The sequence below is a fragment of the Sapajus apella genome, unplaced genomic scaffold (assembly GCF_009761245.1).
Source record: "Sapajus apella isolate SASKATOON/1434 unplaced genomic scaffold, GSC_monkey_1.0 scaffold15, whole genome shotgun sequence".
Classification (NCBI taxonomy): Eukaryota; Metazoa; Chordata; class Mammalia; order Primates; family Cebidae; genus Sapajus; species Sapajus apella.
In genome coordinates this window covers 951273-967750 of record NW_022436955.1, presented here as the reverse complement: position 1 = coordinate 967750, position 16478 = coordinate 951273, and the positions used below count along the sequence as shown (strand labels likewise).

The 16478-nt window shown below is 44.9% G+C and overlaps 1 protein-coding gene across 6 annotated transcripts in view; it reads right to left on the bottom strand.

The window, feature by feature from the left end:
* Positions 1-1257: 1257 nt before the first annotated feature.
* Positions 1258-16478, bottom strand: part of NUP93 (nucleoporin 93) — a 113496-nt gene continuing 98275 nt past the window's right edge. For 3 of the 6 annotated variants that reach the window (XM_032283932.1, XM_032283936.1, XM_032283935.1), the window contains 13 exons: positions 15384-15541; positions 14061-14226; positions 13681-13774; positions 12646-12837; positions 11815-11941; positions 11626-11698; positions 11289-11333; positions 9699-9815; positions 8503-8621; positions 7033-7150; positions 6515-6598; positions 4604-4732; positions 1418-1699 (listed from right to left, as the gene is read on the bottom strand). In XM_032283932.1, the coding sequence (XP_032139823.1) occupies positions 1589-1699; positions 4604-4732; positions 6515-6598; positions 7033-7150; positions 8503-8621; positions 9699-9815; positions 11289-11333; positions 11626-11698; positions 11815-11941; positions 12646-12837; positions 13681-13774; positions 14061-14226; positions 15384-15541 (1533 nt within the window). In that variant the 3' untranslated portion in view covers positions 1418-1588. Of the gene's footprint in view, positions 1700-4555; positions 4733-6514; positions 6599-7032; positions 7151-8502; positions 8622-9698; positions 9816-11288; positions 11334-11625; positions 11699-11814; positions 11942-12645; positions 12838-13680; positions 13775-14060; positions 14227-15383; positions 15542-16478 lie in introns of all 6 variants that reach the window. The other 3 variants (XM_032283937.1, XM_032283933.1, XM_032283934.1) reach the window with 3 other exon arrangements.

The following is a 16478-nucleotide window of genomic DNA, read 5'->3' as shown; positions in this document are numbered from 1 at the left end:
CTCCTGATCTCTAGTGAACTGCCTGCCTCAGCCTCCCAAAGTGCTAGGATTACAGGTGTTAGCCACCGTGCCTGGCCTGGAGTACTCTTTTAAAAAAAAAACACTATTAAATCATTTGATTAGCTTAAATCAGCACATATAAGCAGGGCACAACTTGCTAAATCAAGTCCCCTGCAGGGCTTATGTTTCAAGGCTTTCTAGTAAAGCTCAATTGAAGGCAGTCCTCCAGGGTGACAAGAGGGGACTAGAGGAAGAAGGCAGAACACAGCCCCACTGACCCTCAGGCTGTATCCTACCTGGAACATGGAATCCTATGATGGGCAGCAATTGGCCCCATTATCTACAGATTATTTCTTCCCAAAAGAAAAGGTAACAATTATTTTAACAACTGGAGGATGGTGGGGGTGACCACACCCTGTGACAAGACAGAAACTTCTCCCTAGCAGCACAGGTACCTTTGGGGATCTTAACATTCTGCTGGTAAAGAATCCACCTCAGGAGCCGTCCATCAAACCAGCAGAGCAGACCACTGCCCAGTGTTTCAAGGCTCCAGTTGGCCCATTCAGGAACAAACACGACCTAATTTCCTCTCTGGTTTAGTCCAAGGCTTTGGGACTGATGGTGGGAGAAGCAGAGCAAATGATGGGTGACAACTACTGCTCAGGGAGCAAACAGCCATGGTGCCAATGCCATGTGGTGGTCTAAATTCTGTACACTACAGACTTAGCACATGACCCATGAGCTTGCCTGCTCAATTACCTTCATGAGTAGGCAAGGGGGATGGGGACTGTCTGAGCACAGGAACTGACCATCAGAGGAAAGAGGGGCTTAAACTTCTTTCTAGGAGGGGCGTGTACAAGCCTGGGCAGTCAAACTCACAGCAGAGCAGCTACAGAGCGGTTAAGTGGCGAGGTTTACCCCTTCAAGTGCGAGCGGGGGTACCTGCAACCTTCCTTCTTAGGGCTTTTTCTAGGTCTATGCTTTTTATCTCCAGTGGGATTGCTACAGGAAAGCAAACTGATGAATCCTGCAATCAGAGCTGATGATTTGGGGGATGGTCTTGAACCATCTGGACTTAAAGTCACACCCGAGAAAAGGAGGGCATGGAGTGCTTGATATTTCACACAGAAATTTTACATCTTCTAAGGCTGAGGTTGACTTTCACATTCAAACAAAAATGTGAAAAAGAATCGTGACTCTCCTATATGTAATATTATACCTAAATAAAAGTAACTCCGAAAGGCTTTGTTTCCTGGCTCATTTTGGGTAAATTTTTAATTATTTAAGGTCAATTTAACCAAATAATAAATATCTACATAGCCTCTCATTCCCTGGCCCAAGAGCTAGTGACAGCATTTCTCCCCATTACACAAATAAAAATGTAAACAAAATTTCAAAGGAAAAAAGAAAATAAAAGAATGTTGAAAAGAAATACAAATCAAAGAAATTTATTGGTGTTGACAAAAATACATAATACAGAAACCAAACCAAAACACAACAGAAACAAAACCAGAAACCCCACCCTAGTGGGCCCATGTGCCTGATGTACTGACAGTGTGCAGACCCAGAAGCCCGCAAAGCATGGCACTTAATTCATGAGGACCTCCATCTGCACCAGCCTTGCATTGGTGTCCCCAGACGTTCGGTAGGGTATCATTCCAGCAAAGGTAATCAGGGTTCGGGCTTGACTGCGGAGTTGCTGAGAGAGAAGGGAAGAAAGGAAAGGAAATCGGTTAACTTTCAAGTCAGGGCACTGTTTCATGTTCTTCCATCCTCTACCCTGGGGTGTCAGGGACAGATCCCTGGTGGGTGGATGACAGTTGTACCCTCCTCTGTCATATTCCTTCAGCATGACACAAAGTTAGCAAAGCTCATCTCCAGAGGCCCCTGTTCCACAGGCATCCAAACCCATCTACTCAGCAAAAGGCAGATGGGTTTGCAGGCAAGCCGCCTCACCCCAACACATTTGGCTCGCTTTTGACACAGCCCTGAGCTTCAGAACTGCCTGCTCCAATTTTCTGAGCCTCTCTCTCTCTGGCTGGTTTCTGTCCATCTGCTTCTACAGGGATCTGAGTCTCCAGAGCTCCATGAAGCCCCTGTAACACTGAAGGCAAGGGCTGTGACTGTGCAGTCCCAAACTGGCTCTCTTCCTCCCGTGTCTTTCCTCTTCCTTCCTTTCATTCCTCCCATCCTCCCTTCCCAACACACACTCTTGGCCTTTCTTTCCCCAGGCAATAGTATTTATGGAATTCCTGGATTGTTCCAGGAGCCGAAAAGGTGGTCCTACAAATTTAAACTATATCTGGACTAGAGAGGGAGAATCTATAGATATCTTTCTGGACTAGTAACAAGACTTTAAAGAAATACTCAATAATCATTTACTAGGCTTACTTAAGGACCATTCCAGAAGAAAATTGAAAAGCAAATGCTTTTTACCTGATGTGTGAAACAAACTAGTGACTATATGTCCTTATTAATGTCCAAATAAAAAGAAATACGACTTTGTGATGAGAATACTCATTGTATTTTCTCTTTTTTTTTGAGACGGAGTTTCGCTCTTGTTACCCAGGCTGGAGTGCAATGGTGCGATCTCGGCTCACCGCAACCTTCAACTCCTGGGTTCAGGGAATTCTGCCTCAGCCTCCTGAGTAGCTGGGATTACAGGCATGCGCCACCATGCCCAGCTAATTTTCTGTATTTTTGGTAGAGACGGGGTTTCACCATGTTGACCAGGATGGTCTCGATCTCTTGGCCTCGCGATCCACCCGCCTCACCTCCCAAAGTGCTGGGATTACAGGCGTGAGCCACCGCGCCCGGCTTGTATTTTCTTTAGAAGTAAATAACAGTGCATGAGCTCTTGTTAAATGGGCTCTAGGAATTCACCCTCTTACTGGGCAGCATCTCACTTTAAACCATGAAACCAAGGACATCTGTGGGCTTGCAGATTTCTTGGGCATACAGCTTTTATATATAACCTTCTACTTAATCCTATCCATCCCTACCTTTCAGAAAAAGAAAGAAAAAGGAGAGTGGTGGGCAAAAGGAAGAAGAATGATCTTCAGATGTGGGACATGGCCTGCCAGGGCACCAGCTCTTCTCTGTGGGCAAACCCTCCGCTGAACTGTAAGCAGCACACAGAGCACCAAAAAGTGTCCACCACCTCAGTACTCACATTTGCAAACATCACTGCACTGGGTTTCTATCACCAAAATGGAGTCCTGCCACATGGTGGGCACCTAGACTCCTATCCGTCCAGGGGCGGGGGAAGAGCAGCAAATGCTGTGGTGTGCACCTGGAAGGGCTGACAACTTCAGTGGACCACTCCTGAGCACTGTTACCCACATTCCTAAAGGTGGAAATTTCTGCCATCTTTCACTAAACACAAGTTTTGTCAACAATAATGCCTGTGAGGTCACAGTGGAAAGAGCTCACAGACATCCTTGGAGGCAGAAGACAGATTTTCAAGTCTTCTTGGCTGCCAAAACCAGGTTTGATGTTAGACACTGAGCTCTTGAGAGTCTCATCAAAAATTAAGTGCAAAGGTTAAAGGAAAAGTAATTTTAAAAAACACCATTGTGAGGCCAGGCACGGTGGCTCACGCCGATAATTCTAGCACTTTGGGAGGCTGAAATTGTGGGGGATCTCTTGAGCTTAGGAGTTCAAAACTAGTCTGGGCTATGTGGCCAAACTCCGTGTCTATGAAAAGTACACAAATCAGCTGGGTATGGTGGTGTGCACCTGTAGTCCTAGCTACTTGGGAGGCTGAAGTAGGACGACGGCTTGAGCACAGAAGGTGGAGGTTGCAGTGAGCTGAGATCATGTCACTGCATTCCAGCCTGGGTGACAGAGCCAGACCCTGCCTCAAAAAAGTAGGGAAAAAAAAAAAAAAGCAAACACCATTGGACTGTCCCCTTATGGTTTAATTGGATCAAAAAATACCTTTGCTCTTTTTTGTAATCAGACAAAAAGCCCCAGGGTTCCAGCTACCTGGATTCCACTTGACCCACGAACTGCTGGAGGTACCACAGGCAGCAGAAAGTGCACAGGTGTCAGAGATCCCGAGCCTCCAGGCATGGCCCCTTCGCCTGCCTACTACCTGGGGGAAGCTGCTTCTTTACTCCACAGCTCAGTTTCCTCAGTTGTGAGGGAGGACAAAATGCTGTCCTAGTTACCTTTCTAGGGTCACTGTGAGCACAGTGACAGGAGAAACAAGGGTTCACGTTAATGTGTTGATCAAAAATAAAGTATGGTTTTAATAAAAGTATTCACTAATGAGCTCGGACTAACAAAATAAATTTATCTTTTAAAATATGCAGAAGTTCTTATGGAGTCAACTAGAAATTAGCATTCTTTTTGATCTATTAAAAGGTAAGATCTGCAGACCTAGCACATCTTTTTATTTTTTTTTTTTTAAGCTTGCGAAGAGCAGCAATCCCTTTAATGTTTGATTTCCTCTGGGAGTCTCCTGACACGAGACTTATCCAGCTGCCAGGTACTAACGAGAAAGGGCAGTTTCGGATCATGTGGCCTCATTAGAGTGCAAAGGATTCCAAACCAGAAAGGTGGTGCTCAGCAATGTTTCTCACGAACGCTGGAATCTTACAGAGTCGCGGTCCTCAATGACTCGCTGGGGCCTGGATGACGAGGATGGACTTGTCCCCTTGAGCCTCTTAAACTGTGTGAACAAGATGTTCATGGTGGCAAGAAGCACTTCTGAGAGGTTGTGCCTGATCTACACAGAGAGAAACACAGAGTAAAGAAAAAGAACCACGCCTTTGAGGCCAACCACAGGTGGAGGGCAGGCTGCTCCAGGCAGGCCTGGTTGCATCACTCCTCACCATTGCCAGCTGGAGAGCCACACAGTCACCCAAAAGGAGCTGATGACACTGAAACATCAAGTGTGAGAAAAACCCCAAGCAAGGCTGCTCAGGTCAGGTGGTCACTGTTCCTGTTCCTTTACGCCATTTCTCCCTCAGTCAGGGGCAGCAAACCAAAAGCACGCTGACATCTGGTCAGCATTAGGCTTGGACTGGCCAGCAGAGTGGCTGCCATTAAATAATCTGAACTTGAATGTCAGGAGGTACAGGTGCACACACTAGTTCTCCACAGTCCCTACCATTCCCCACTCTCTCAAACCTACTGGGCTGTTTCCACTGGATCTGCATGGCCCTACCAGAGTCCTTGGGAGCAGCTACAAGGGCAGGCCCTGGTGCACTACTTTAATCCCTGATGCAATGAAGGATGCATCCAAGGAAAGCTAGAAATAACAAAGGAGCAAGTGGCTAAGGGTAGAAGCCACAGCAGGTATAAAAAAGGAAGGTCAGCAAGGTGCAAGACCTTCTGAACTGTGTGTGTCACAGTAGTCAACAACCCTCTTCATGTGCAGCACTGGCCTTACTTCCTTCTCTAAAACAGAAACTTTTTTTTTTTGAGACAAATTCTCCCTTCATTGCCCAGGCTGGAGTGAAATGGTGCAATCTCAGTTCACTGCAGCCTACGCCTCCCAGATTCAGGCGATTCTTATGCCTCAGCCTCCTGAGTAGCTGGGACTACAGGTATGCACCACCATGCCTGGCTAATTTTTGTACTTTTTAGTAGAGATGGGGTTTTACCATGTTGGCCAGGCTGGTCTTGAATTTCTGACCTCAGGTGATCTGTCCACCTTGGCCTCCCAAGATGCTGGGATTACAGGCGTGAGCCACCACACCAGGCCAGAGACATTTTATAAAAGGCATCTGCTCAATGAGGAACAATTTTAAACTGAAAGACCACTAGTGACATCCCAGAACGAGGCAGCTGGTTCTAGAGTCCATAATATCGAGAGCTGAGTCAAGTGTAGTCCTAGAGAAGAGTTTACCTGGGCCACACACTGGAATGACTGAGGGAAGTCTGGGCTGCAGCCCACATCAGGGAAAGCAGAATCTCTGGGGTCTGGGCATGTGGGTTTTAAAAAACTCTCCTAAAGATTCCAGCATGCAGCCCAGCTAAGCACCCTGGGCTAGACACTGGCAATGTGCTAGAAACCCGACAGATAGAGAGTGGCTTTGGGGCCTGTGGAGTGATAGCTTAGTCCATGGTCACTGCATGTGCTTCTTTAGACAAACAGATCAGGGAGGGCAAGGGTAGCAGTGAATCATGATGTGCTTCATTCACCTGATGGAACTACTTAAAGATGATCAGAGTTAAGCACTAAAATATCCTCTAGTACAAGTGGATAATAGAAGAATTAAACCAGACCTCACAGGATCAACCAGAAACTGGTTTCTCCCAAGAACATGTCAATCACTGAAGTGACTGTGTTTTTTGAATCAGGAATTCAGACAATAATCTGTTGGGGATGTAGACACTCACAGAAAAGCCAGGCCAAGGTATTTGAAAGGGAATCACTCTGAAAAACTCAGTCTGGATAGTTACTGTAACTAGAACTTTTAAAGCTGTCAGCTATAGGAAAAGAAAAAGCTTTTGGTGGAAGTGGGGAAAAAGGAGTTTCATAACTCAAGAAGAAAGAACTTACTTCATCGCTAAAATTTCTGAAGGCAGCCACTCTCTCTTCCACACTTTCCTGATTCAGAGGCACCAGCTTCAAGCGTTCAATTATCTGTTTAAAACAACCACCAGCCCCATATGACACAACCATCACAGTCACTTCATCTCTCTACATGTAAAGTCAGCACCTCACATACTCCAAAGGACTTCTTCATAGGAAATGCCATTCCCCCTTGTAGACACAAAGGCTTTGATTCTAACTAGCTAACTTAATTCTTATCCTCATTTTCTGACCCAATTTTTAAAATTCAGAGATCTTAAATTACTTTGAGAAACTTCTCTGTTTTCGATTAAAGGGAAAAAGAATAGGGAAAAAAAAAAAAAAGCAACACAGAAAACTCCTTTAAAGTCCCAGGACTGTACTTGTCCTTCATTTAACAAACATACTGGTGATAGCTCCTTTGTTTTAAGTAAATTCCATGCAGTGTTTTGGATTTTCAAGGGCATACACTAACTTGCACTTCAAACGCCTTTCCTGAAACTTACATCAAAAGCTCTATCAATATGGCCACTATGATACTCGTCAAAAAAGGTGATCAAGTCCAAAAGAAGATAGAACGTAGAGTCCACAAATTTATTTGCGCTTATTCCTTGAGCCCTATACCTGAAAGACAAAAATAGGGTGGGGCGAGTGAAGGTGTTATCAGGAACTTCTGTGTAATCCATAACTGTGGACTAGCATTTAAAAAGTGGTGGTTCATGCCTGTAATCTCAGTTACATGGGAGGCTGGGACGGAAGGATTGCTTGATGCCAGGAGTCAGAGACGAGACCAGCCTGGACAAACAGTGAGACCCCATCCCCACAAAAAATTAAAATTTAGCCAGGTGTGGTGGCACACACTTGTAGTCCTAGCTACTCAGGAGGCTGAGGTGGGAGGATTGCTTAAGTCCAGGAGTTTGGGGTTATAGTAAGCCATGATTGCATTACTGCATTCCACTCCAGCCTGGGTGATAGAGGGAGACACTGTCTCAACAAACAAACAAAAAATAAAAAGCATGAAAATCTCTTGAGCTCTCTGGGTAAAGTTAACTAAGAGTGTAAAATGGCGTTTATTTTGAAACAGCCAAGCACTGATAGTGGATTTGGTATGAATCCACTTAAAAGTACTCCACATGGAGCATGGTTCTCCAGCTTTGACCATCATCTCAGCAACTAATCTTCATGAAAGGCGGGAGGTCCTGATGGGAAAAAAAGCCCAGCGGCCATCACTGGGGTTGTTTGCTAGGTGGAGAAATCTCATTGACCAAAGAATGTTCTTTTGTGTTACCCCAGGAAAGCATCCCAAAACCAGTTTTCTCTGGGTCATTTTATTAGGAATATCTACAGCGAGTGCAAAAAATAATGCTGTTAGCCTCAGCCTGGGACATAAACTAGTTAAAAGTCTGATAATTCAGTTAACTCACTGATGATCCAGGTAGTCTGAAATACTGGCCACACCTCTAAGAATCTCCCCCATCTAACCATCACTAGTTTTGCTCCTGAATGCCTTTGAGAGGGCTGATGAAAGTATACAACAATATATAGGTGAGCATAATGCTTAGAATTAAACTTTACGAGCATGATTAAAAGACTGAGATGCCCTTTCTTTTTTTTTTTAAAGACGGGGTTTCACTATGTTGGTCAGGATGGTCTTGAACTCCCGACCTCAGGTAATCCGCCCGCCTTGGCCTCCAAAGTGCGTGGATTACAGGCGTGAGCCACCATGCCCGGCCTTGAGATGCCCTTTCATACTCATTTCTTTGGCAAAAATGTTAAGTCTGGTAGTACCAAGTGCTAATTCTGATGTGGGGACGAAGGAATTTACACAGTGCTGGTGGCATGGTGAGTTAGTAGAACCACTTTGGAAAGCTGTCTGCTGTCTCCTAGTAAAGCTGAACATGCATTTGGGTGGGCATGGGTGGCCTGGCACTGACAGTAGCACCCTCAGGGTCCCATGGAGGCAGCTCCTGACTTACCGTTCGGCAATGGAGAGCGCCATGTTCTTCAGCCTCTCCTTGTTGGACTGCGGGGCACTGATCTGGGGGACGACAGGGCTCAGCAGTTTGTTCATCAGCTCCAGTACCTTGTCGGCATTCTGCTCAAGTTTTTAAAATTAAGGAAGCAATCGATAAAGTAATCCGTAAAAGGAACCACTGTATAATGCCTACTGCCCACCAAAGAGAACTTTCTGGGGTGATAGATCAAAGTGTTGGTCTCAAACTCTTGGCCTCAAGTGAAGTGGCCGCCTTGGCCTCCCAAAGTGCTGAGATTACAGGTGTGAGCCCCCGCAGCTGGCCTATAGCCGTCTTTTTGCCTACTTTTCTCAGTTGATAAGGAGAGAATGTAATCTTGTTTAGGTCACAGAATCCTTAGCAGTTATCATATGTATTAGGTAGAAACATGTATTCTAGTCCTCTCAAAATGCCCAGTTGTGGTCTTATTTTCTTTTCTTTTCTTTTTTAGACGGAGTTTCACTCTTGTTACCCAGGCTGGAGTGCAATGGCGCGATCTCGGCTCACCGCAACCTCCGCCTCCTGGGTTCAGGCAATTCTCCTGCCTCAACCTCCTCAGTAGCTGGGATTAATTACAGGCACACGCCACCATGCCCAGCTAATATTTTTTTTGTATTTTTAGTAGAGACGGGGTTTCACCATGTTGACCAGGATGGTCTCGATCTCCTGACCTCGTGATCCACCCGCCTCGGCCTCCCAAAGCGCTGCGATTACAGGCTTGAGCCACCGCGCCCGGCCCTATGTGGTCTTATTTTCTTTCACTCCTTCCTGCACACGGATGTGGTCTTATTTTCTGACACCACTGCTCCCCAGTGTGTCTGTGGCTGCCACAAGGTCAGCATAATGCCATTTTCAACAGTGGCTTCACCATCAAAATGTGATGGATGCTAATTCTGCTGCCAAGTGAGGCAAGAGTTCATGCCTGCAGGACATCCTTTCAATACGCTGTTCTTGTTTGGCCAGAAATACCTTAATGAGCAGAAATAATTCTGTAAAATGGGAATTTTGTCCTGACTGGACCATTAACTGTCTAAGCACTAGAGAAAATGCCTCTGCAGGGAGAGTGCCACCACAACACCACTGTCGAAGTGGCTGTGCATTTAATGCCGAAAGGCCGGCAGATCTGTGAAGTACAGAAGAGGGAAGAAGGCACACTTTACCTTGGCAAGGTCATACAGCTTTGCTGCCTCTTCAAATAGTCCCTTATTTTCTGCCACGGAAGCAACTTTGTTGATAATAGGCTTTGTGTCACTAGTAAATTTATCTATGACTCCAGGCTGACAAGACAAATTATGGAGGGGGAGGAAGAGAGAGACGGGTGCACAGAGCTATTATTTTAAACACAGAGAAGCAATTAGGATCCAAAAAATACTTCAACTAAAAATGCTTGCCCTGGGCAATGCATGTATTTCATCAGCTAGACTCTGGCTTTCTTGAAGATATAAGTCCTATTAAAACTATAAAAGAGATCAAGGAAACTACATGTGAAAGGGCAGACTTACTGGAAGCACAGAGGAGTCAGCAATAAGACATCTGGGCTTTCTAATTTTCCAAAATGACCCAGAGAGTCAGTGAAATCAATGATTTTAAATTTGCTGACGAGTAGGGACTAGGGAGAAAAATCAGGAGGCGTAGAGAAAATATCTGAAGGATTTTGGATTCGTGTTCTAAGACAGAAGACAAAAGCAACTCAGTGCTGAAAAAACACATGGCAAGTGGTAACAGGACATTTCTCTAAAAAATCACCATCACCACTCAACAGCAACTAAATGGTCAGGAGAGCATGAGAGAGGCCTTGGGCACCCTGGGAGAATGAAGGCAACTGCATAACATCTCTGCCTGGCCATTCTGCTTCTCCACTGGCACTGGGTTCTCAGAGCTGGACCAGGTTGAGGTGACTTGCCCTGCCACTCTGGAGGCGGCAGGGAATAAGGTCTTATCTATGTTTCCAGCTCTGTCAACTCATACACGCTGGGATCCTCCTGGCCCCAGTGTAGCCTGTTAAAGAAACTATGCAAAGTGCTCAGCACAGTGCCTGGTGATTATCATCACCCAATAAGCCTGGCTGCTGTCATCAGCACTGTCACTTGCCTTTCTTCTGAGGTAGGTGGTATGAGCAGTGTGAGCTCATCTACAGATTGCTGGGTCAAAACTACTCATTTTTACAAACGAGAAAAGTCAGTCCCTGAGGGACAAGTGACTTTCCAAAGACCACAGGGAGATTCAGGGTCAGGACTGGTCTCTGACAACAGGAACTCTGACCCTCCTGCCATGACAATCAATGGGCAAAGTAAGTCTTGGGGATCCCTCAGGCTTCCAGGAGTCACTGTGGAGTTCAAAGCCCTTGGAAATTGCATTTTGAAGGAGGTCAGGTGCACCTGTAACTTTTGCATCTTGGGAGAATGGGTGCAGTAATCAATTTGTTTTTCTTGCATGTTTTCTGAGCCAAGAATGGCAGAAACGTATAATAGCATTCTCAGCTCAAAAAACGACAGGCATGAACAAATGAATATTCTGAACATAATAAAATGCTATCTAATCACAAATTTACATATTTTAAGGAGATGTAAGTGTGTGTAAAACCAAGGTAATAATCTGGGCCCAGAATTTTCATTCAACTTTTTAAATTAAGCAACTCTGTTCAGATTTGCATTTTTCATACCTTAAATCTTAAAATCTAAGTGTATTCTTTTGATATTTATTAATCCCCAATGGCTAAAAACATTTCTGTAAGGATGCATTTAACCCACCTTTCTACTTCCGTCATTCTCTAGTTTCCCAAGAATCATATCGAACTGTGGAAGGAAAAAACTTTACTCAAATTACCGGACAAAGATATAAACATAATCCATAAGTCTTCAGAGAGAAAAGAGGGGAATAAAATGGGATGAATGGGGTAAGTCTTACGGAACTAAAAATCAGTGTGACTGAAATAAATATTTTCATTGTTAGAAACCAAAGAAAATTCCAAAAACCCTTTAGGCCTTATCCACCACAGCCATATTGAAGAAAACAAGCAGTACGGAATTAGCATGGGAACATGCACACTGAAAACCATGGGGAGGAGAGAAAAGGAAGCCCACTCACCTCTCGGCTTTCAATCACAAGCTCACTCACACAGCGCAGAAACATGTTTTCTCCTTGACTATCTTTTTCATCTCTATAAGGGAAAAAAAACAACTCAGTTTCTAGTCTGGACATGAGATCTCTAACAGTCATTCTCAGAATGGCAGAAATCAAAACTAGCTGAAGTAAATGTTCAAAAGCAAATGTTACCTGAGGAAATAGAAGTACTGAAGGGCCTCCCTTGGGTCCGTGGACTCAAACTTCCGGGTGTAGAGCATGAGGAGCCGCACAAAGTTCAGCCGCCGCATGCAAGGAGGGTCACCAGGCTCGTGGCTGACTGCATTGTGGGGGTCAGAATGGGTCACACCACACTGCCCCACTGACCCATGCAACCCAGAAACTATGGAAGCTGAATCCACAGACCCAGCAGCGTCTACTCCTACAGCCCAGTCAGTGTTTGCCAATATAAGCTTTGGCCAGTCCTTTTTACCACCCCACCCTCAATTCCTCTCCAGGCCCAGAGTGGAGAAAACAGCACTTTGCTGTAAATTACTAATATGTTGGTCTTTGAATGAAAAGATAATCCAACTGACCATTACGGCATGTGCTCTGGGATGATTTTCCTGCACCAATAAGGAACCCACAGCCATTCATCCATATTTACTTCCTCTGTCTCCCCTGACTCTCTCATCCCAGGCAGGTAGGCACATGGCTGGCTGGGGTTTCCAATGTCATTAAAGCAAGGGCCCTAATGGGAATCAGACCCATGACTCTAGGGACTGTTCTTCTGCACTATTTTCCAGGCAATCAGACTGGCCACAAAGCTAGCACTTTGAACAGCACTATATATAGTTAAATTCCAAGGGAATACTAATGCGGGGGGAAAGCAAGAACCCTAACACTAATCATCTAAAATGCTCAGCTGTCTACAATGCTCTAAAATGACTGCCACCCTTTGCTCAAATCCTTATTGGTTGTGGTTTTGTGGCACCAGGGATGTATTGTGGTTACATTACTGCCAACCCAATCCCAAATACTCACGGAGTTGAGCACTCTGTCCGGATGACTTTAAAAGCAACTTCAGCTCAAACAGCACAAGTGCCACATGGACAGCATGGCAGCGCAGCCGCTCCATGCGGAAAAGGAAGGCAATTGCAGCTTCAAACTGTGCTGTCAGGAATAGGACTTGGAAGTAGAGGAAGGGCTGTTGGTTCACTGTAAAGTGCGACTCACCTGGGGAGAGAGGAGAGGAGATAAAACCAACTCAGAAGAAAGGTGTACACTGGTGGCCCATATGTGTTAAAACTACCAGCACCTACATCCCCAGACAGCAGCCCTGTGGGCCTACAGGACTTGCGGGGCAGAAGAAAGCACCAGCCTGAGCCTGAATTGATCAAGGGGGTCCTGAAGACAGTCAACTGCCATGTGAAATGTGACCTGACTCATCCACCTTCTCTAGACCTCATGACTAGAAAGTGTGACTGTGTTGTAAAACTCCAACTGCTTGCATTAGGTGGGACAGACACAGAGTTAAGGACCTTAAAATGGACCACAAAGGGAGTATTCATCTCCTTTACCCTGGTAAGTCACTCAAGGAGATAAATAAAGATTTCAAAGGAGCTTCAGTTTACTCATATTCACAGAAATTTGAATGCAACAACTGCTAACCACTCTTTGGAATCTTCTTTTCTTCCCAGTTTTTAAATAAGGGGGGAAAAAGAAGGAAGGCAATTTCTTTCTACTGTGTGCTCAGATCTAGTGACTTGTAAGATCTACTAGGAAGCAACAGCTAAGTCTTCTTTGTCTCTCCCTGAGAAAATGTCTACTAGAACAGTTCAAAGAATTAGAGCAAACAGATTATTGTGTATGACCATATAAGTTTTATGCAATTCTTAAGGCCACATGTCCTTTATTTAAATTTGAAATGGTAATTTTGCTGTGTTTTGCTTTGAAGAGCTACAGGAGTTTTGAAGGAAAGACAGAAGTTCAGGGATGAAAAATTTTCCCAGAGGAAAACTGAAGTACTCATCTTAAGTGGACAAGAGAAGGGAAAGGTGGTTATGTCCAGGATCTTACCATAGTCTTCCAACAACTGTTTCTGGAACTGTGAGAGAGTGAGCCTGTCTTGCGGGGAGCTGGTGCCATCGTCGTCAAAACACACTTGGTTCAACTAAATCCCCAAGAGAAACATGCATTGGTACAAACTACACCCTGAGCCACATGCACAGAGTTGTAGCTGTTCAGCAGCCAGGCTCAATGCTGTCAGCTGGAAGCTGTGTTTAAGGCTATGGTTATGAACTGGGAATTACACAACAAAAAATGGGGCCAGGAGACGAGGAACCTGCTGGTCTTGATCACCTTACTGGCATCATACATTAAGCAGGTAAAAATCTTTGTGGGGACATGAGCACAGAAAAGGGGTAAAACCCTGCGTGGGCAGGGGAAACAGTGCCTGCCTTCAGCCACAGGTAGTCCTCAGTTTTGTCCGCCACTTCACTCTGGTTGTCAGTGACATCACATCTGCCAATAATGCAGTACACAGCCCGCTTGTAGGGATCGGTATTGTTCCTGAGAGCCCTGCGGTAATGCAGCCGGAGCTTGTTTTCTGTAGCTGGGGATAATCTACAGACATAAGGCAACAGACAGATAGATACACATTCAATAAAGATCCTCAAGGGCATCTGAAAGCATCCCAGGTCCCAAACAAGTAAGAGAGCAGGGAAGCCTTCCTTCATCGGGGTAAGAGACACTGTTTCTGCCACATCCCCTCCCCTCGGTACCACTGCTGTAGCCTGACTTGGAACTACCAGCACCTACATCTATTGGCCTGCCAGTTTTCTGTCTGCTGAGGCTTCACGGGCAGGTCAGAAATGCCAGGGAATTAGAACTCCATTCCACACCCCAGCAGCACTCAAGCAGTAATGAAAGGGAGCAAATCCTTCCCTTAACTGTCTTAGCCCCTCTCTGGCTCCACACTCCCTTATTCATGTGAGATCACCTCCTAAATAAACAATTTGCACTCAAATCTCCTTCTGGGGGAACCTTAAGACATTAACCCTACTTTAAACTCTAACTTGAGCAAGACAGGGGCTTGTGGTTTGAGGCAGTCTCTTGACATGACATTATTAATGCTGCCAAGGAAAGTATCCTAGTTTTTTACAAGTACAACTAGAGTAACCAACATTTCTTCTACATACATGTACATATATATAACCTCAGTTTGAGTATGAACTTAAGTCCAATTACATTAGCAAAATACAAAAGAAATTAATGCTTAGCAGTTTCTTAATGTAAGAGAACCTAAAGACTTAACAAATTAATTCAGTGATTACATTTCAATTTTATTAACTTCTAATTCTAGCCTTTAAGCTAAGAAGTACATGACAACACATTTCCATATTGGGTTGACCAGAAAAAGCACTAAGTGTTAACAAGAAAAGTGTAATTTTTAAAATATCCCATTTTATAAAGCATCCTTGATATGCCTTAGATTTATAGAACAAGTCAAATCATGCTCCTGAACCAGCCCCTTCCTTATAGGAACAGAAACATTCCTAAACACACAGGCATGCATGCCTAGACAGTGTCAGAATGGGGCATTTCTTTTATGGTTTTCACTCCTTATTCCCAAGAGAGTTCTATTTGCTTTCAAAACCTCCTTTTTCCCCCAGGCAGAAACTTGTTTTGGGCCTGTGCAGGGAAAAGAGAATAATGACAGCGAAGGTCACCCCTTCGATTCTGCATGGCTGCCACTGGGCGTGCCACCTTATTCACCATACCTTCTGTCCTTGCTGTTCATGTACTCCTGGAACCAGGTTTTAAACTCTCCCAGCTGGTGCTGGGCTCGATTAACTACCTGTGAAGCAGCAAGCAGGTCTCCACAGCGCATGCAGTAGTAAATCAGTGCCCACACAGGATGGCCTTCCACCTCTCCATCCTAAAAGAGGAAGAGTATTTGCTCAAAATCAACAAGGAAAAGCTGAGTGCTTTCATATGTGCTAAAACTGAGCTAAGCCCCTCTTATTATACTAAGTCACTTAATCCTCAGAACAGTTCCCTGTGGTGAGAACCATTAACAGCCTTTTCTTCCTTGATTTACAAACAAGGAGACTGAGGCATGGAGGGGTTAAGTAATTTATCCAAGTAAGCTGTTAAGTGGCAGTATGGCTCCAGAGCTTTTCCTCCAAAGCTCTATGTACCCTACCTGATCCAAAGCCACCCTGTGGTTTTTCCATGGAATCCCAGTGGCCCACAGTAAACTAGGTGACGTTCTTTTGTGATAATGTACACACATGGACTTCTACAACCCCCACAAAGCAAGGGCTAAAGATGTAATTGACCAGTAAGAGACTACCCTTATAGTATTCAAGTTTATAAAACGTCATAAACATTTTACTCAGTATCTTGGTATCAGGTACTGCTGGGCACTGGGGATCTGAGAGACAGCTCTGCTCCCACTCTCCAAATACTACAGCTTATTTATCCCAAGTCTGGTTTTGTCACTTGTCTGCACAGCGGCCTATGCTTATGCTTCTCTCTTTGCTTTTCTTCAGCTCCTCTAGAAGTAGACCTCAGGCCTCCTTTCTTGGCACTTCCACCCTCCCCTCAGCAGGACTCTTTGTAAAATCCAGATTTGAACTTGCCCACGTAAACCCCTTTGAGCTGTTTAAGTCCAAAGTGCTGGGCCTGGCACTCAAGGCCTTCACTAGTGGGCCCCAAGACTGCCAAGCTCTACAGTGCACCCAATCCTCCAGATACTCTCTCCTGCCTCCATGCATTTGTGCATGTGTTACCTCCTCCTGGAATAATCTTTTCCAAAACCTGAAGTTGAACTCCTATTCTCTTTTTTTTTTTTTTTTTTTTTTTTTTTTTTT